Source organism: Episyrphus balteatus, chromosome 2, assembly GCF_945859705.1.
Source record: "Episyrphus balteatus chromosome 2, idEpiBalt1.1, whole genome shotgun sequence".
NCBI lineage: Eukaryota > Metazoa > Arthropoda > Insecta > Diptera > Syrphidae > Episyrphus > Episyrphus balteatus.
In genome coordinates this window covers 26,014,244-26,034,453 of record NC_079135.1, presented here as the reverse complement: position 1 = coordinate 26,034,453, position 20,210 = coordinate 26,014,244, and the positions used below count along the sequence as shown (strand labels likewise).

The window sequence follows — 20,210 nt, the reverse complement described above, 5'->3', positions numbered from 1 at the left end:
TTGTTTTTGTTTTTATTTTGGTTTGTGTTTTTTTGTTTGTTTGTTTCCATTTGAATCCCACGAGTATGGCGAGAAATATAAGGTCAACTATCTACAGAGCTCCCATGTAGACGTAAGGCTAGTTACTATGCGAGGTCGCCCGGTATCGCATAGGGACAGTACGTTCGCGATGCACATGTTTTGTTCCCTGCACCATTCAGTCCTCGGCACGTATTCCAACTACCTTGACTTGGGAATTTTTGTTTGTGGAGGGTAAGGGAAGGTAAGTTGAGTAGGGAAATAGGAAAGAAGGGGGGAGGGGTAGAGGAGGGGAGGGGATGGCTGCATCTTAGCTTCGAATCTCCTCATAGGGAATGTTTTAGTCCCAAGAGTCATTGACCTCTACTAAGCCTCCGCACCGCGACAAGGTGTACAGCCCCGCCGAGGTGAATTTTATAACATTTCCTCCAATTTCATCATATGAGACATTAAAAGAAAGTACTCGTTGAGCCGATTACAAATCTATTATTTTTTTTTGTCGATTTTCGAAAAAAATCCTAGGTTTAACCCCTTGCCGAAAAAAAGTGCATTTTATAAAATTTCCTCCAATTCCATCAAATGAGACATTAAAAGAAAGTACTCTTTGAGCCGATTACAAATCTATTTTTTTTGTCGATTTTCGAAAAAAAATCCTAGGTTAACCCCTTGCCGAAAAAAAGTGAATTTTATAAAATTTCCTCCAATTCCATCAAATGAGACATTAAAAGAAAGTACTCTTTGAGCCGATTACAAATCTATTATTTTTTTGTCGATTTTCGAAAAAAATCCTAGGTAAACCCCTTGCCGAAAAAAAGTGAATTTTATAACATTTCCTCCAATTTCATCATATGAGACATTAAAAGAAAGTACTCTTTGAGCCGATTACAAATCTATTATTTTTTTTTGTCGATTTTCGAAAAAAATCCTAGGTTTAACCCCTTGCCGAAAAAAAGTGCATTTTATAAAATTTCCTCCAATTCCATCAAATGAGACATGTTCAAATGCTTTAGAAAAAGGAAGTGAAGTTGATTGCATATACACTGATTTTTCTAAAGCGTTTGATCAATTAAATCATAAAATTATTTCTTTCAAGCTAAAAGCTTTTGGTTTTCCGCCTTTTTTTATAGCCTGGATAGAATCATACCTTGAGAATAGATCCTATCAAGTTAAATTCAGGAACTGTCTTTCTGACCCCTTTATTGCTCGCTCAGGTGTACCCCAGGGAAGCCATCTGGGTCCATTTCTTTTTATACTTGCTATAAATGATGTAACTTCATGCATTAATTCAAGTGAAATTCTTATATTCGCCGATGATATGAAGATTTTTAAGACAATAAAAAACAACCATGACCGGATTCTTCTACAAGCTGACATTGACAGTTTTAGTGTTTGGTGTGGGAAAAACGGTCTCTCTCTCAACCCAGTCAAATGTCAAACAATTACTTTCTCTCGAAAACGAGTCCCGAATGCCTTCGATTATTGTATATCGCAACACAAGCTCTGTCGAGTATTTAGTTTTAAGGACTTGGGTGTCCAATTCAGTTCAAATTTAGAATTCACCGAACACATTAATTTCATAGTAAACAAAGCGAGCTCAATGCTTGGATTTGTAAAACGCTGGGCAAAGGAGTTTGACGATCCATTTGTCACACTTTCTTTATACAACTGCTACGTTCGACCCCACCTCGAGTACGCTTCCCAAGTATGGAGTCCTTTTTATGAGGTTCATAAGAATCGTATAGAATCAATCCAACATAATTTCATACGCTTTGCTCTGAAGGGTCTACCTTGGACAGATCCTTACAACTTACCACATTACGATCAGCGGATTCAACTTTTAAACATGCAAACTTTGCAACAAAGGCGTGTCAATAACGATATTATATTCTTTCATCAATTAATTAATGGCCAACTTGACGCTCCTGACTTATTAGGTTGCCTTGGCTTTAACTATCCGGGAGGATCTCACCACCTACGAAGATTTGAACTCTTACATATTGACTTTCATAGAACAAACTATGGTATAAACGAGCCTCTTAACCGAATGAGCAAACTTTATAATTTAAACGATATTGACTTTAATATGAGCAAGATGAAATTAAAAAATTTATTTCGAACCAGTGCTCCACAGACGTGATTGTCAGTTAATGTTTTAATTAGATTTTTAAATTGTAAATATGTTAGTATATTATTTTTAGCTAATATTAATTGTATATTGTGCATGTGGATAGTATTTAATTGTTTTTGTCCTACTAACTACTAACACATGCACTAATGATGAACCCTCTGATAGTAGTATACAGCTTGCTCTAAGCTGACTACATCAAAGAATCTGAAGTGAAAAAAAAAAAAAAAAAAAAAAAGAAAGTACTCTTTGAGCCGATTACAAATCTATTATTTTTTTTTGTCGATTTTCGAAAAAAATCCTAGGTTTAACCCCTTGCCGAAAAAAAGTGCATTTTATAAAATTTCCTCCAATTCCAACAAATTAGACATTTAAAGAAAGTACTCTTTGAGCCGATTACAAATCTATTATTTTTTTGTCGATTTTCTAAAAAAATCCTAGGTAAACCCCTTGCCGAAAAAAAGTGAATTTTATAAAATTTCCTCCAATTCCATCATATGAGACATTAAAAGAAAGTACTCTTTGAGCCGATTACAAATCTATTTTTTTTTCAATTTTCGAAAAAAATCCTAGGTTTAACCCCTTGCCGAAAAAAAGTGAATTTTATAAAATTTCCTCCAATTCCAACAAATTAGACATTTAAAGAAAGTACTCTTTGAGCCGATTACAAATCTATTATTTTTTTGTCGATTTTCTAAAAAAATCCTAGGTAAACCCCTTGCCGAAAAAAAGTGAATTTTATAAAATTTCCTCCAATTCCATCATATGAGACATTAAAAGAAAGTACTCTTTGAGCCGATTACAAATCTATTTTTTTTTCGATTTTCGAAAAAAATCCTAGGTTAACCCCTTGTCGAAAAAAAAGTGAATTTTATAAAATTTCCTCCAATTCCATCAAATGAGACACTAAAAGAAAGTAGGTACTCTTTGAGCCGATTACAAATCTATTTTTTTTTCGATTTTCGAAAAAAATCCTAGGTTAACCCCTTGTCGAAAAAAAAGTGAATTTTATAAAATTTCCTCCAATTAAATCAAATGAGACACTAAAAGAAAGTACTCTTTGAGCCGATTACAAATCTATTTTTTTTCGATTTTCGAGAAAAATCCTAGGTTAACCCCTTGTCGAAAAAAAAGTGAATTTTATAAAATTTCCTCCAATTCCATCAAATGAGACACTAAAAGAAAGTACTCTTTGAGCCGATTACAAATCTATTTTTTTTTTCGATTTTCGAAAAAAATCCTAGGTTTACCCCTTGTCGAAAAAAAGTGAATTTTATAAAATTTCCTCCAATTCCATCAAATGAGACACTAAAAGAAAGTACTCTTTGAGCCGATTACAAATCTATTTTTTTTTCGATTTTCGACAAAAATCCTAGGTTAACATCTTGCCGAAAAATTTCAAATTTATCAAATTTCCTCCAATTCCATCAAATGAGACACTAAAAGAAAGTACTCTTTGAGCCGATTACAAATCTATTTTTTTTTCGATTTTCGAAAAAAATCCTAGGTTAACCCCTTGTCGAAAAAAAAGTGAATTTTATAAAATTTCCTCCAATTCCATCAAATGAGACACTAAAAGAAAGTACTCTTTGAGCCGATTACAAATCTATTTTTTTTTTCGATTTTCGAAAAAAATCCTAGGTTTACCCCTTGTCGAAAAAAAGTGAATTTTATAAAATTTCCTCCAATTCCATCAAATGAGACACTAAAAGAAAGTACTCTTTGAGCCGATTACAAATCTATTTTTTTTTTTCGATTTTCGACAAAAATCCTAGGTTAACATCTTGCCGAAAAATTTCAAATTTATCAAATTTCCTCCAATTCCATCAAATGAGACACTAAAAGAAAGTACTCTTTCGATTTTCGAAAAAAATCCTAGGTTAACCCCTTGTCGAAAAAAAAGTGAATTTTATAAAATTTCCTCCAATTCCATCAAATGAGACACTAAAAGAAAGTACTCTTTGAGCGGATTACAAATCTATTATTTTTTTTGTCGATTTTCGAAAAAAAATCCTAGGTAATAAAATTTCATCCAATTCCATCAAATGAGACATTAAAAGAAAGTACTTTAGAGCCAGTTACAAACCTTTTTTCGATTTTCGAAAAAAAAATGTAGGTTAATTCCGTGCCAAAAAAAAGGAAATATGTAGGTCCTTTATTTAGCTCTATTATTTAGTGAAAACCGGAAGTTCCTTTGAGGTCTGGCTACTGAGTTATTTGTAATCAAAATTGTTATTTTTTAAGTTGTTATTTAATCTTACATTTGGATTTTGGGAGCAGATATCTTCGGACCAAAGTCTGGAAACAAGTTTTTCATTGAAGTTATTAGTTCATATCGAAAAGGCCTAAACATTTAGACAGTAAATAAGATTTTCGAAAAAATCCAAGGTCCCTTGCCGAAAAAAAAATGCATTTTAAAAAATATCCTCCAAATCCATCGAATTAAATATCAAAAACAAGGTCTTCTTAGGCTCTATTATTGAGTGAAAACCAGAAGTTTCTTTGATTTTTTCTTCCATTTGGAAACAAGTTCTGAAGTTCATACAATTAAAAGTTATATATGGTAATCTGTTAAAAAGTTTCAACCCTAAGGCCAAAATGTTAAAATTTCAAAAATAGAATCTTTTGTACAATCATCATTCCCTTAAAAAGGTGCCAACAATATACCACATGAAACCTTTTTATTGAACTCAAGATTCTATTTCAAGAACACCAAAAAGACATACTTTTTATTTTTTTTTGTTTTCATTATTTTTTTTTTATTCAATTCATATTTATCACAACGCTAAGTATCCCTGAATAAACAATTCTCAGTCCAATCTCTAGCCGTCCGGTAACGTCGTCGTTGTTGTCAGTTCCAATTTTTTTACCAAGCTTGATGATAAGCAAGTGGAGCATTGTAAAGGGTCTGTACCAAAGGTGATAGATGTGCCCTGGCAAGACCATTCAATGGAGCACTGACAGAAACATGGTTGGTATAGTCTGGAGCCTGGATTGTGTGAGTGTACTCGTAACCACTTGATGGCAATTCAGCGGAATAGACTAATGGAGAACCCAAGCTAAGATGTCCGGCGGCAGCAATGGCAAGAAGAGCAAAAAACACCACCTTTAAAAAAACACAAACAAAATAAAAAGAAGAATTAATTTTATCTTTTCAAAGTACAAGTTGAGATAGTTTTTTAAATTTTTTCTTGAACTTTGTGATACTTACAAACTTGAACATTTTGATATAAGTTTTTTTTTTGTTGTTGTTCTAGTGAGTCTGTGTTACTTGAACAGGGAACTTGGAGCGTATGATTCAGTTCCGAGAGCCTTCGTTCGTTTTATACCTCTCAGAAAATTGTAAGAATTACAAAATTGGATCAACCCACAGGGTGGACGTGCAATACCCACCTGTGTTTTGTTTTTCTTTTTTTTTCTCCCCACTTGAATGTATCTTGCAGAAATTTTGTGTATAACTTTGTGGTTTAGAATGTCATGGAAAATACAATAAGCAGTTACTAAAAGTTGCTCGTATAGACGCACTGAGCTACGACCACGACCTTCATTTTGTATACAACTTGCGTGTTGTTTGTTTACATACAAAAAAAGTCTGATGTTGAAGTTGATGTCGATGACGATGAAAAACAAAATTTTACTCGCTAGTTTTTTAGTGCCGGTTATTTCTTTTCAATTAAAAACAAAAAAAAAAAACAAAATGAAAAATAAAATTGATTCCTTGGTAAAGCTTAGTCATTGAGTTGTGAGGTTGAAGTACTCAAGTAGTTTGCTTTTGGTTCACAGTTTAATTTGAATAGATACAGTTCTAATTAGCAATCGAACTTGATCTCCCCCGAAAACCAGTTAAAACTATTTACCGACACCAAGTTGTAGATAATGTATCTATAGCTTGGTAATACAAAAATTCCTACCGGTCTGTCTTTAAGCCGGAGTTCATACTTTTAATCCGATTAAAAGGTGGAGATTTGATTTATTTTTTTTTTTTTTTTGGCTGACGTTTTGATTGAATTTCTATTGTTCATTTAACGTGACGGTGGTTCTTTTAGATTTTTGTTTGTTTCTTTTTTCCGGATCTAAATTTTTATTGTCAATTAAATATGATTGATAGTGCAGGGCATGTAATTGAAATTTATTTGTGGTTTGGTTAAATTGGAGGTGATTCTATTATTAGAACATTTAAACTTAAACTTTTTTTTTACCAAATCAATAGAAATAGAAATTTCAAAGTCAAATGAATAACATTATTTCTTACTTTTGTTTTTTGGTCTTCATTCATGTTACCTTAGGAATCCCTTAAAATTTGAATTCTGATGCTAATTTAAGCTTAGAAATAATACCAAAAAAGATAAAAAGAATGTAAAAGTCAAGGCATAAGTCATTTAGCAAATATAGGTCTTTTCGCAATTTAACATTTTTTTTAAATTCAAGACATTCTGTTAACCAACTTCTTTTAGGCATTCATATTTTGAAGTTATAATTCTTAATTAGCGTTTGTGTCAGAGTGAAATTTACTTTTTGACAAATGTTAAAATAAAATTTACCTATGTATATATTAACTAACCAAGCGTGCATCGGGAGTACGAAAAATTTTTTGATTAAAGTGAATTTATGTGAGTTAAAAGTATAACAAAATGTACTCACACACTATTTTTTTTTTTTTAAGAAAATCGCATTGCCACAAACATTTTCACAAATCATTTTTTCATCCTTTAAGAGTTAAGTACGAAAGACCAATATTTTGGACATTTAACTTTTTTGGAAGATGTGATTTTCGTTGCAAAAACTTCTCAAAATTACGTACCTAATAAAAAAAATTAAAGTTATTTTTCTCTGTAAATATTTATTATTTGATATTATTATTGGAAAATAATCCTATTTATTCTATTTTTTCATACATTTTAGATCAAAACGAAACGGGCAAAACGGACTTGAAATTCGGATTCAGCGGGTCCAAAAGCATATAGAAAGATAGGTCTGGTTCCTGCCTGGTACATGAAATTTTTTTTTTGTGTGTCGGGAATGACAGCGACATGTCGCGACAGTGCCAGCACACAAAAAAAAAGTTTGTATGTACCAGGAACCAGGCCTATCTTTCTATATGTTTTTGGACCCGCTGAATCCGAATTTCAAGCCCGTTTTGCCCGGTCACCCTTCAGTTTTGAGAAAATTCTAAAAAAGACCCAAAAAAAAGGCAAAAAACTTCCTTTTTTGAGTTTTTTGCATTTTACTCAAAACTGGAGGATGACCGGACAAAACGGACTTGAAATTCGGATTCAACGTGCCCAAAAACATATAGAAAGATAGGTCTGGTTCCTGGTACATGACAATTTTTTTTTGTGTGTCGGTGTTATTGAAGCTTTATATACCTAAAATAATTTTGCAAATTCAAAGATTTATTTAATAATAGTTTTTCTGTTTTGAGGAATCGAACTTTTGAGAGGAAAAAAACACCACATTTTACAGTTCTAAATGACATAGTGCTAATAACTAGTACATGGACAAAATCAAATAATCTGGAGTTTATTTGAGCATTTTATTAATAAATATCGTTCTAATTTTTGATAAACCAAAGAAAAATTATGTTTACGCCATTAAAAAAAAATATTTAGTAAATTTGTATAATTAGAATAATGTAGCTTTCACATGCACTTTGTTGTAGATTAGATTAGATTAGATTCTTCCTTTATTCATTAGATAAATTACAATTTTTTTCTATTGGAAATACGGACATGACAATGCTGCCGTCTGCCGGAAATGACATTTCAGTAAAATAAATAAAATTATATTAAGAGAAGATGTATCAAAAAGATTTACAATAAATTTGAAATAATAAATTACATAAATAAATATTATACAAAATATTAGACAAAAGCTTATATTAACATAGATATGAGGAATAAATTTGTATATAATTTTAAATTTTAAGTATTAAATATTTAATTTTAAAATTTTAATTTTTTTAAATTTTCAATTATTTTAAATTTTTAATATTTTTTAAAATTTTTTAAGTTTTTTTTTTTTTTTAATTTAAAAAATTTTTTTTTTTAAATTATGGAAGAGTGAGAAACGTTTGAGCAATTTTAATGATTTGCAACATAAAAACTAGTAATTTTAATGATTTAAAACATAAAAAAAATATAAAAAGAATATCAATTTTAATGATTTGAAACATAAAGATTTGATTAAAAGCAATAATTTGCAGCCCTTAAATTGAATAGAGACTTGTTGTAAGAACTAATTTAACAAAAAACTATTACGATAAGTCATAGCATGATTGCAATATTTATACAAGGTGAGCCAACCACGGGCGCCATTATTTAATATTTCGTAAAGACTATTTACGGACAGAAAACTTTCTTGGAAATGCAATCTTCGGATTTCTTGTAGAATTGGGCATACAGCAATGAAGTGGTAACTTTGTTGTATCATTATACGATAATTTTTTACTGAGATAGAGCCTATAGAAATTCAACAAATAAAAAAATAATATTTTTGTTTTTGGTCTATTGTATTTTAAATCGCCATTAAAAATGAGAAAACTGTCAAATTGCGTAAAAATTTTAAAATCACCTATTATTGAATGGCGATATTAAATTTAATGGAATTTGAGTTTGAATAAATTGAGCCTAAGTTTGATGTAAAACAATGGTTCTGAAATATATACACTGAGGTAAAAGCCACCATAAATTAACGTGAAACCAATATTATACCACATTGATTTAATTTATTATTCGGAATGATTTTGAGTTGAAGATGAACATTTTAAAATCAACGTGATAAAAGGGTTAATTTTTATGTCACATAAATCAAAGTAGCTCATCTTTGAAACAAAGACGTTTCAACTTCAATTTATTTTTTCCCTCAGTGTACCAATAATATAGCTGGTTGAGATTTTCAAAAAAATAGACATTTTCTGCCAGGCCAGGAGTTTATACGACGACGACAAGATAACGAACCCTGCAAACGGAATAGCTGGTAGAGCACCGAATCTTCCTGATCACGATCAGTCAGGAGAACGATATTCAGACTTTAAATAAATTCTGTACCCCAAGGTAGAGTGATAGGTCCCATTTTTTACCCACTTATACTAAAAAAATAGTTGATAGAAACAGAAAGACTCATTAGTTTGCTTTTGACACCTCAACACTTTTCAGTGAGTAAAGCGATTAACGAATCTTTTTAAAATTGTAGTACTAAGATGATGAAAGTGCTAAGTTATATTTTTGGTATTTTGCTTTTTTGTTAAAAATTATGGCCCACATGTTTACTTAAATCTTTGTCCAGTAAAAATTTAATTTATGCAACAAATATTTGGGTGAACTTTTAGTGGATTAGGGCTAAGTGTATAATTTTGAAGCATTTTTTTCAACTTTTCATGTTTCATTTTACTAATAGGGTAACTACAGTCGAGACCGTTTTAAGCGAAATGAATAAAACAACAACAATTTTTTTTTAAATCGAAATCGTTAGAACTGTTTTTCGAAAAAACAAGCTTTTCTATATTGGCTATATGGCAGATTAATTTTGGCTCTAAAATTTAAGTTTTATTTTGCCCCTCTGCTGAATCTATCTACAATTCTAATAATTAATCACGGTGACCATTATTTTTAATTTTCAAATAATAAACTAAAACAAAAAGTTAAAAGAGTTTCTAAGTATTATTTTTTTTATTTCAAAAAGTAACACCAAAACAAATTTTGCCGAAAATCCAAGTCAAATTCCACTTTTTTTTTAAATGTTGAAATTTTTGTTTGAAACTTCCCGTCCAACTAGCTACTGTTGTCCTTTGACTTTTTTCCCATAGTGCAAATTTCACAAAAAAAAAAAAAAAACCATTTTGAATGGTCGAATATTTGTCAAAAGCTTCAGGGTCACAAGAATTAAAATCGTTTCTCTTTTTCATAATGTAAATTACATTACGATTTTTGCACATTCAGAAAACTAGAACTCACATCCGCATAGTTATATTTAGCTCCAAAAATTAGTTTTTGCTTCAGCAAAATTATAAATGCTGAACAAAAAATTAACAACTTTTGAAATAATGAACATTTTTATGTTTATCCAAAATAATTTATAATGAACATGTCCTTCAAATAATGAACAGTTTATTATTATAATGAACGGATAGTCACGGTAATTATAATAGATTGAGAGAGACAGACAAAATTGCGGGGCACACTTTTTTTGCATTGTCTATCATCTTAATGTCATGTCTGATTGTTATCTCAAGTTCTATATGTCTTTACGGAAATGGCAACGGAGGCTCGAATAACAGAGTTACAAGCGACAGAGTTACGGCCGTCAAAATAACGCGAAACCGAAGTTACGAAAAACTAGAGTTACGAATTCTAAAGTTATGTTAAGCTATGACATGTGATTTTTGGGTTGGCAACAATTGCGAGGAACGGTATGGAATTATGGAAACATAAATAAGAGAATATCGATTCTCATTGGTTATTTTAATAGATTTTAATCTTTTTATGCAAAAAACAACCCTATTCCTTGTTTATTTATTTGAAACAGGATAAGTTAAAAATAAAACAAAAACCCCACCTAATAAAAAGAATTCTAATATACCTATATATTTGCCATATAGGCAGGTCTTTTGTGTCATATTTATGTACCTGCCCAACTATCAGAATTTTATGTTTTTTTTTTTGGTTCGTTAGAAGATTGTCACCCCAATTGCTATTGTCAACTATAGTTGATGTATATTAAAATTTAATAGTTGAGTTTAAAAAGACAACGAATTTCAGTATTTATTATCAATTAATACCTGACAATTGCAATATGGATGACCTATCCAATCAAAATTTTACAAGATTAAATAACACCCATTTTCGCTTTACTCATTTAGTTCTGACCAATGAGAAAAATGTTAATCTCTTGTTTGTATTTCCATAATTCTATATCGTTCCTCGCAATTGTTGCCAACCCAAAAATCACATGTTATAGCTTAACATAACTTTAGAATTCGTAACTCTAGTTTTTCGTAACTTCGGTTTCGCGTAACTTTGACGATCGTAACTCTGTAGCCCGTAACTCTGGTATTCGTAACTTCGTCGGTTTCCCGTCTTTACGAATTCTAAATTTGCCCTTCAGAGGAAAAAATTCCAATTCATATTTGTGTATATTTAGGAATATCAAATCAAAGTTATTTTTATTTTAAGGCTATAGTATTTTTTATTTAATCTTCTTCTTCTCCATTATCGACGATAGTCATGATCTCGGATGGGGTCACAACTCTCCCACTCTACTGCTTCACACTACGGCTCCGCATGTGGGGTTCGCCGGGTTGACCTCAGGAAACGTCGGCAGGCTTCTCGATTTTGAATTGTTCCATGTCTAAGGCCAACTGAATGCAGTTGTCGTTGCATTTGTCTTCTCCATGAGTTCTTAGGCCTGCCTCTTCTGCGCGATTGCGTTGGAACGTCGTATGCGATCGCCTTTTGAACTGGGTTCTCAGGGTTTCTTCTTTGTACATGACAGTACCAGCTTAAACGGTCATGCTGTATTTTATCCAAGACGGTATTTTTGACTTGAAGACTTCCTCGGATTTTCTTGCTTCTTATTCGATCAAGCTTTGTTACTCCTGCTGTATTTTTTATTTAATCAACAACAAAATATATTTTTTTCATAAAAAAATGTATTTGCGGATTCAGTAATTTACTCAATCTTATAGTTTGAAATATATTATCTTCAAGTCCTTATTTTCATTCGATCTGCAACATAAATGTTTCCATAATGGATGGCAGAAAACTCAAAGAATTTTTTTATAAAAAAATGTTAAATTATAACTATTTTTTTAAAATAAAAATGCACTTGTTGATTTTCTTGATGCAAATTAATTTTTCCAGCCAGCATAATCCATCCCAAAATTAAAAAACAAAATTATATTTTTTTCGTTTCTTTCAATGCAATATATTTTTTTTTTTTCTAAATAACTCTCATTCGTTTAACAAAAATAAATAAATTTAACTGTCCAACTACCCGTTTTCATCGTCAAAAATTACCATCCATGACCATAAGCTACTGGAGCCGAATGCAAAGAAATTGGAGCTGAATGCAGAGCATATGGAGATGCAGCAGCATAGCTTAAGTGAGCTGGAGCAGCCAAAGCAGAGTATGTCTGTACCAATGGAGCACTGTGAATGACAGGAGCAGCAGCATAAGTCTTCACAACTGGAGCAACAATTGGTTGAACAACATGAGCTGAGTTATGGACAACAGTGGAGCTTTGGTGAGACACAGCTGTTGGTACACTCTTGACGATGGCGCCAACCTTGGCCAATGAGTGCTCTTGCACAATTGGAGCTGAATAAACAACTGGGCTAGCTTCATGGTAAAGTCCTGGACGGGCAGCAGCTACAGCGAGAAAAGCAAACAACACCACCTGTTGATGAAAAAAGGAAATAAATAACAAAATTAATTTAGATGAAATTGACCAAAAACTTACCAACTTGAACATTTTGAAGATTTTTTGGTTTTGTTTTGGTTTGTTTAAGGAGGTCTGTGTTGACAGAAGAACAAATGAGTTGCTAATGCTTTTTACCACGGAGGTGCTTAGCTTTTATACTCAAATCTTTCAGTGTCAAAAAATTTACTTTTGCTTTCAAACTCAAGGAAATGGTTTTGTTACTAACGGAGGGGCTGATTCACAATTGATAATAATATTGTCCAAGTGCACAGAGGCACTGGCACAAAACACATGTGGTCCAATTTCTTGCGTCACAATACTCATAAAAAATACATTTATACCTACTCGACAACCTGAACTCTATTATGGGTAATTGTAATAATACCAACTTTATAATGACTTAATACTTGTTTTTTACTTTTTTTTTTCTCTGTGTATATTTCAGCTACCGGCAACAAACGGAGCGGGTTACGGCAATATGGTAACATTATTTTATTGGCCTTATATCAGGTGTGGAAGGGGATTTCGTGCGGTTTTCTTTGTGGTGACCGTGAAAAAGTTTTATTTTGTTTTTTTCGTTGAGATTTTCTCAATTGTCTTGCTTTTTTGAGATACGAACGTGCGGAGATGCAGGGCGTTTATTCAATTTTGATATAGTGTTGAATCCCAGGTGTTCTCTGTTTATAATCGCTTTATTGGATTTCCTTCAACATTTCAATTGAATTTGCTTGAATTTGGGACTTTAACGAGATTATGGAAAAAAATATCTTTATTTAATTGAGGATAATGGACGGTATGTTTGTGCATATAGATCTGCATGCATGTTAAATGGTTTGATGCAATTCTTTCATTTGAATGAAATACTGCAGTTTTGTTTTAACTTATAAATCACATTGACCTGATTGACATAAACATTTTCTTATTAGCTTTAGAGCGTTAGGGTTTAAATTCAGTCTTATTTATTTGAAACTCACTGCCTCAAGCGAGGAATTCACAAAGCTTACAAAAATCATCTCTTTTTAACAGAAAATTTTAAATTTATTGGTTGTGCTATGACGGAAGTGAAAAATTACTAAACCACTTTTTTTTGAACGAATGAACTTATAGCCAGATCAGATGCGAAAAAAAGTTTTTTGCACCCACAGTATTTTTTATCACTTTTGCATTTTTTGCGCCGTTTCTTGGCTTTTTGACATCAATTTAGTAAAATTTCTAATCTGAGGGCTAGTACGATGATCGACCTAAAATTTAGCATAAAATTTTTTACAAAATTAAGCAGAGCTAAAATTAGATCAAGAATTTCAGACCAGCTGTGCAAAGCTCCAGCATTAAAACACATTTTCGTTTCCAACAGTACATTTTTTTATGTGTCACAATTAAGAGTACGAAGAGTAAGAAGTGAAGACAAACGGCGATAAAAAATGTTAGTTAAATATTTGTGTGAATATCTTTAAATTATCCAAAAATGTTTTTGTGAACATTTTAATATTACGGTCGTTGACATCGGTTCAGCCATTTTAAGGAAAGTACAAATTCAACATAACGGTTCTATGAGAGATAATATTGTTCACGCATTGTGCGACAGAAACCGAATTTTTGGAAAATACTTTTATCTTTTGTGCGGTTTGTAGGTAGAACGTAGGTAGGTAGTCGAACCTCATATTTAGTTTTTTTTTTATATATACCTACGATATACCTACAAAATCTGGATTTAGGGACAAAAATCTTATCAATTTTTGAAAAAAAAAAAAAAAAAAAAAAAAATCAAAAGGTATCAACGCCTTCAAAATTTTAGGAAAAGACACATACAATCTTCTATAACGTCTTTGTCTCTGAATAATTTGGATACATAGTCTAATTCGTTTTTCGTGAAACTTCTAGGAAATCAACTTTATGATGAGCGCCTTTAAGACTCACCAGGTTTTTTTAATGAGATAAACTGGATAGCAAGCATCTATATGGTCCTCTACGGTATTTTGGAATTTCCGCCATTTAGAAATTCAAATATTTGGGAACAAAGGAATAAATGTTTTTCATTGGCTCGTTGAATTTGTAAAAAATTATATTTAAAACATATGATTTTAAAATAACGATTCTAGGATGTTTGCAATGGCTGAAGGTCGATATTTTGAGGGTTGAGTTCGACAAGCCTACAAATCCTACGCGCAAGTATTATTTGAGTGTTAAACAGTGTACCTAATGAACTTGAACTTTTTATTTTGTATTAAATATTACAAAAGATTAACTTTTATTACCAACGCTCTCAGATAAAATTTTGATAAAACTGTTTGAGGCGTTTTTAGAGAAGAACAAGCTTTTCCATATTGGTCGTATTGGCAGGTTCCGTTAATTTTGGTCGTTTCAATTTTCATCTAGTAAATGTCCCAAAACTACCGAGTTTTAAAAGTAGCTTGAGAGACAGACATAGTTGCTTGTTTGACTTTTTACTTTTGATAAAGGTACTACATAAAGGGTAAGTTTGGGACTCGTTTAAAAATGGAACAACAATGGACATCCAGGGCACATTCATTAATACGATGGAGAATGCCTAAAATTTTTTTTTTCAAACATTGAACATTTTGAAAACATGACCATGATTTTTTTTCGTTTTTTTTATGTTTGAATTAATATTTTCTTTTGATAGGCATATCATTTTTTTTTAAACACATCCATCAATCAATAATAAATCTTAAAAAACTTTTATTATGGAAGAGGTCCTAATAGTATATGAAGGTTAAGAATATTCGAAAATGTGTTTTTAAAGTTTTAAAAATAACTTTTTTTTATTTATTTTTTTTTTCATTTCTTATAAAAAATATGAAGCCCCGATAAATAAGGTTTCAACCTTGATATGTTTTTGCTCAATATCTTCATTATGTCATTCAATAACTTACCTCAAAAGACAAGAAAAATCTCATCGCCTTAAGTCGCGATTTTCAAAGTCAATGGAGATTTACAAACTTCGAAAAAATAGAAAATGGTATTAAAGACGCATAAACACAATACACCAGTTTAAGGAACTTTTTAATGCTGATTCCAAGAAAATCAAAAATCGAGGCACTCTGACGTCTCTGAAAAAATAGTATTTTTTTAGAGAGGGGGAAATTTTAGGATTGCACTAAAATACATACTTGTACAACTTCGGAACTAGTGCTAATAGGCTAATTTCCTATTTTAATAATTGTTTAGATATTCTATAACTTGTCAAAGAAATCTAAAAAATCAAATGCCATTTTCCAGTTCAAAAAGGTTAGGTGCACATTTAAGAAATTGAAAAACAATACTTCAAATTTTCGCTAGTTCAACAGAATTAATCGCTTAAAAAAGAACTGATTGAAAGTCAATATTTTCTTTTTCAAGGCTTGATAATAAACAAACAAAAAATTAAACACATCTTGGTCTATTTTAATGTACATATTTTCATGTGTATTGAATTTAATTTGAAGAATTGCAGTTCTGAAAAAAATTATGAACTGTTTATTTTTCAAAAAATGTTGTCAACAATTTATTTTCAGATCTTACAGATATTTTGAAAAAAAAAAAAAAAATGTTGAGCAGCAATTTTCTATTCACAACTGTGTAATATATTTGTAGTGAACAAATTTTAGACAAGCTCTAAAATTTAGAAACAAACTACAATGTATTTTAATTATAACAACATGTCAAATAAGAAAAACATAAATAATACAAAACAAACAAAAACGTGAGGATATTTCGTTCCACATCGTTATGCTTCAGTAAAATTTACGACCAAATATTTCACAATAGAATCAATATGACTTTCATTTATTTTACTTTGAAGATTAATAGATTATTATTATTTTATTGCAGTTGAGTGAAGCGTGGTATTTTTAAGTAAACAAAAACATATTGTCAGTTATTTTAAATTAAAATTCAAAAAAACTCTGTATTTCACCTTAATCTTCGATTTGATGTATTGCTAAGTGAATAGAGGCTAATTGATTGTGCCACTGTATTCAGGTGTTCATAAACTTTTTTAAAAAAATGCGCAGTTTAATTTTCGAGTTATTTATTTTTTCTATTAAAATTTGTACAAACGATTTACCTAATTACATTCCAACTATACCATTCAACTTCCTTACCATGAAGAAGCATACGAGAATGGTGAAGAATGTCCATAAGAATAATGAGATGGAGTTGATCCATGGAGTGAATAATGAGGTGCCGATTCGAGGTATTCATAGTGAGCTGGAGCTGAATAACTGTGATGAATTGGAGAACCATATGATGAAATTGGACTGTACACTGACTTCACAATGGGAGAAGCATAAGACTTAACAATTGGAGATGCGTAGGTCTTAACGACTGGGGCAACAATTGGTTCAACGTAATGAGTTGAATCGTGGATGACGCTTGAGCTGTGATGAGAGATTGTGCTGGGCAAAGCCTTGACATAAGATCCATAGCTGTGATCATGGACGATTGGAGATGAGTACGAATGACCATGGACAATTGGAGATGAGTACACAACAGGAGATGATTCGAGGTATCCTGGACGAGCAGCAGCTACGGTTAAAAGAACAGACAACACCACCTGTTTGGAAAAAATTGTATTTATGTCCACTGTAAAATTTGGGATTTTAGAAGCTACTTACCAACTTGAACATTTTGATTTGATTTGGTTTTTTGTCTTGGAGGTCTGTGTTGACTGAAAGATGCTAAAACTTTATTTGATGCCTCTTCTAAAATTGTTAAGATCTTATATAGTTAATTTCTATGAATTTCAATTCCTCTATAACTCTACAAGTCATTGAATTTCAATTTCATCTGAAAATTGTAAAGCTTCTTCGGATGTCGTTGGTAATGACCCTGAATTAAGAGCCATTGTTTTTTTGGGAGGCTTGTTTGCATTTTTTTTGTATTCGGTTTTGCTTTGTTTTTATTTTTTTTGTCAGAAATTGTGGCACGCAGCTTCATCAAGTTCATGGTTTTTCGGCATAAATATATCTCTGCTTAGGTTGAATGCGATTTTTTTCTTTTGTTATTATTATTAATCTTTTTAAAATTGAATTAACTTAATCATTTTTTTTTTTTTTTCATTCAATTTCAAAGAGATTTCTATAATGACTAAAGCTATAAATGACTTTTGTTTTTGTTTGTAAAAAGGCGTTTTTTGTGGGTTGTTCGCAATTTTAATTGCAAAGTAATTTGATCTTTTCAAGCGATTAATGTGTGGGCAAGGCGGTATTTATTTTTAAATTTAGTAATTTTCTTATAAAAAATTAAACATAATTTAAGTATCGTTGACCTCAAGCAAAATGTAAACAAGACAAATTTATAAATACTGATACATGGGCTAGTTTTACATGAATTTTCATCTTGCCTTTTAAGTAAGTTGTATAGGTTTTGATAAAGAATTTAAAATTAAGTTCAAATATTAGTTTTTGACTAGTTGTCAATTAGATTCTTACAAAAATGACTAGAGAATTTAATTTTTGTTAACTTTAAGTATGTATACAATATTTTAAAGAAATACGAATAAAATACCCGTTCATTTCTTTTCACTTCCACAGTTTCTTACAAAATCAGGTTCGCAAGTCAGCTCTTTTGTTTTAATTTTTAAAATCATTTTATCAAAAGAAAAGAAAGATACAACCATGTTCCTATTGAATAATTAACAATTATTCTTTAAAAAAAATTAACAAAATAAATAAAATTCTTGTTCTTTAAGACTTTTTAGGTTATGTCAATAGGAAAAACCACAAAAATATATTTAAGGAATTTCCAATTAGTATATAATATGTGCATTATTATAGCAGTTCGAAATAAGTCATATTATTTTTTCATTGAAAAAGAAACCAGATCAATGTTAGATCTAGTGAATATAATTCAGCTTCGAATTTTAATGACATTATGATTGACGATTTTTAATTGTGGGAAATTCAATCTTAAATAAAATTGCCAATTAAAATTTGCATATTTGATCAATGTTTGTTTCTTTTCCAAAAAGTCATTAGAGTGTTATAACTGTTATTATTAAAAATAATTTTAATTTTTTTTATTAGAGAACGTTAACCGTGATTTATGACCGTTAGTAGGTTAGGTTAATGTGACAGGAAGCAGGAAAGCTGATACACTTAGACCATGATTGGTCCGTTGTAATGACCGTAAGAATGAAGATCTGTAAAAATAAAGAAGTGAAGCTTCATGTTTAGTTTTCAATGCTGTATTAATTCTTAAACCTATAATTTACAATATACAGGGTGTCCCAAAAGTTACCCTGTGCAGGGACGGGTTAGAATATTCCTGTTAGAATATTCCTGCGAAATAGAAAGAAAGGTAGGCCTAAAAACTCCTGGTACAAGCAAATGCAAAACCACCAGCATTCAGTTGGCCTTAGAAATGGAACAATACAAAACCGGGAGGCTTGCCGCCGATTTCTGAGGTCAACCCGGCGAACCCCACAGGCGGATCACTAGTGTGAAGCAGTTACGTGGGATAGTTATGATCCCCTCGACATCGAGATCATAACAGCGCCGAGAAAAAGGAAGAAGAAGAAGACAGGGTGTCCCAAAAGTTAACGTCGAAACGAAAACGGTAGATAGAAAAATAAAAAATTCAATCAAAAAAATGGTCACCCTGTGACGGTTTTTCATGTGCCGTGACTACAAATCTTAAGTTTTCTCATTTTTTTCTTTAGCATTGGAACCTTGAATAACCTTGTTAACAAGTGCAATGAAAAATTTTAACTCAGCTGCATCAGATTTACAGCTAATATTGACCAACTAAAAATTCAAAAATTTTACATGACCCTCATTCAATGAACCGTAGTGTAAAAAAATGCACTACGATATTTCGGCAAGTTACCTTGAAAGTTGGTGTGTTCAAAATGCCATAACATTGTTGAAAATATTTCATAAATAACGGAAATAAAAATGTTTTACTTTAGAAATCCGACGTTTTTTATTGTGTAATTTTTCCATATTATTTAATTTTTGTGCCCTTTCGGAACTGAATTTGCATTTAGTAGTTTCAAAAACATTATTTGCTCCGTTTTTAAATTTCAAAAAAAAAATTGTATTTATGTTTTCAATTTTGACCTTAAAGCATCAAACTTTAAATGCAAGAAGAAAAACTTTTGTTAGCGCCTCTGCATTTTCCAGTCCATTTCTTTTTACTTTTTTTTGCAATGATTTCAATTTTCGAAGCAATACTTTTTATATACATACAATAAGCTACAAGACATCAAATGGAATAGTTAGAGATCATAATCATTTTAAAAAATGTTCTTATAATTTAAAAAAAACCCGTTTTTAATATATTTTTTTACATTTTTTAAATATATTTATTTTTTAAATTAAATATAAATTACTTTGTATACATTTTTCAAATAAAAACAAGAAATTTGGAACAAATTTCATTAAAAAAGCAAGTAGGTACATACGAGTAAATGCAACCGAATCGTGTATTTTACGTTTAATAAATTGTTATTTTTTTTTTTGTATAAAAAAACTATACCTTGTGGTTATTTTATTCACTGGTCTTTTTTTCTGGGAACCAACTTAATAGATTCATTATGCTTTTAATTACTTTCCCTTATTCTATTGTGGAAAGGGGGTTTAATAATACATTTAAGAAAAAAAGTTTTTGTTCGTTAAAAGGAGTGAACTTTAATAAAAATGTATAGGT

The 20,210-nt window shown here is 30.8% G+C and overlaps 1 protein-coding gene and 1 long non-coding RNA gene across 2 annotated transcripts; one reads left to right on the top strand and one right to left on the bottom strand.

Moving 5' to 3' along the window:
* Positions 1-12,049: 12,049 nt before the first annotated feature.
* LOC129909339 (uncharacterized) lies at positions 12,050-17,296 on the bottom strand. The gene is made up of 5 exons (XM_055986425.1): positions 17,177-17,296; positions 16,664-17,115; positions 15,692-15,713; positions 12,600-12,710; positions 12,050-12,536 (listed from the first exon to the last, which is right to left on the bottom strand). Exons 1-5 carry the CDS (start codon positions 17,186-17,188, stop codon positions 12,153-12,155), a joined length of 981 nt encoding a protein of 326 aa, XP_055842400.1. The 5' UTR covers positions 17,189-17,296; the 3' UTR covers positions 12,050-12,152.
* Positions 12,733-13,233, top strand: LOC129912340 (uncharacterized). The gene is made up of 3 exons (XR_008771803.1): positions 12,733-12,929; positions 13,006-13,104; positions 13,172-13,233. It is a non-coding gene; the product is annotated as an uncharacterized LOC129912340 (long non-coding RNA).
* Positions 17,297-20,210: the final 2,914 nt, after the last annotated feature.

What these genes read in the sequence shown, in the direction of transcription:
- LOC129909339 (XM_055986425.1), bottom strand. An exon ending in CTAGTTCCGAAGTTGTACAA is followed by an intron (nt 12,711 to 15,691) that starts GTATGTATTTTA and finishes TGAGTATAAAAG; the next exon opens with CTAAGCACCTCCGTGGTAAA. An exon ending in TCTTCAAAATGTTCAAGTTG is followed by an intron (nt 12,537 to 12,599) that starts GTAAGTTTTTGG and finishes TTTCATCAACAG; the next exon opens with GTGGTGTTGTTTGCTTTTCT.